Here is a 1,116-nt window from a genome sequence, read left to right on the forward strand (position 1 = left end):
GCAGGAGAAGAAGAGGCTGCAGGAAGAGCTGAGCATGCAGCAGTGCCAGTGTGAGGAGCCCAAGGTCCGGCAGCCCCAGGGTGAGCGCATCAGCCCCAAGCTGGAGGAGACCAAGTGGGAGGTAAGTTGTCTTCCTTCTCTCCCTGTTGCCACCCTCCTGGCTGTGGAGCCAGGACAGGGGCAGCGGTTCTCTGCTCTGGTGCCACTTGTGGCCACATGACGGCGGGTACGAGCCAGGGGTGATGCTCATGGTCTCCCAGGGGTGCTGTGGGAACAATCTGGGGTGCTGCCATGGGGTGCTGCCACTCCTGGGGTCCTGCTCCTTCAACCTTGCCTCACTGCTCTCCTGTGCCCTGCAGGTGTGCCAGAAGGCAGCGGAGATCTCCCTGCTGAAGCAGCAGCTCCGGGACACCCAGGAGGAGATGGCTCAGAAGCTGGGCGAGATCTTCAGCCTGAAGACACAGCTGCGGGAGGCCAAGGCAGAGGTCCAGGCCAGGGACTCCCAGCTGGCACAACTGGCAGACTCCTTCCAGACACCGCTGGAGCCCGTTGCGCCGCTGCCGCTGGGTGATGACCCCATGCCAGCGTGCCAGGACTTCCCCGGCTGCGAAACTGATGACTCCAAGTGCCGGGGCCTTCACAGTGACACGGCGGAGCCCCTGGAGCGGCAGGTGGAGTGGTGCGGGAGCGGCGCCAGGGCCAGCTGCAGGCTGTGAACTTTGAGCTGGAGAGGAAAACCTGGCAGGAGGAGAAGGAGAAGGTGCTGCGGTACCAGCGGGAGCTCCAGGCTAGCTACATGGAGATGTACCACCGCAGCCAGGCATTGGAGCGGGAGCTGCGGCAGCTGCGGTCGGAGCCCAGGGATGTTGGGGCTGACTCGCCGTGGATTGAGCGGGTGGAGTCCTCGAAGATCTGAGCAGCGGGATGCTGGCAGGACTGTGAAGGGGGGAAAGTCTCCTACTGCTGCAATGGGAATGATCTTGGGGTCTGCACAAGGACTGGCCACGCGGTGCTGCCCTGGGGTGAAGGACTGATTGCAACAAGGGACCTTTTCGTTCTTGCAGCGCTTCAGGCCCTTCTGGCAGGGGCTGGTGTCTCTGGAGGTGGGGTTTCATG

The 1,116-nt window shown here is 63.4% G+C and overlaps 1 protein-coding gene across 1 annotated transcript in view; it reads left to right on the forward strand.

The window, feature by feature from the left end:
* Positions 1-916, forward strand: part of N4BP3 (NEDD4 binding protein 3) — a gene marked incomplete at its 5' end in the record, with an annotated part of 2,187 nt that extends 1,271 nt beyond the window's left edge. Inside the window, 3 exon segments of the mRNA XM_010292397.1 lie at positions 5-121; positions 360-678; positions 681-916. Coding sequence (XP_010290699.1) covers positions 5-121; positions 360-678; positions 681-916 — 672 coding nt within the window.
* Positions 917-1,116: the final 200 nt, after the last annotated feature.

Source organism: Phaethon lepturus, unplaced genomic scaffold (genome assembly GCF_000687285.1).
Source record: "Phaethon lepturus isolate BGI_N335 unplaced genomic scaffold, ASM68728v1 scaffold38878, whole genome shotgun sequence".
In the NCBI taxonomy this organism is placed as follows: domain Eukaryota; kingdom Metazoa; phylum Chordata; class Aves; order Phaethontiformes; family Phaethontidae; genus Phaethon; species Phaethon lepturus.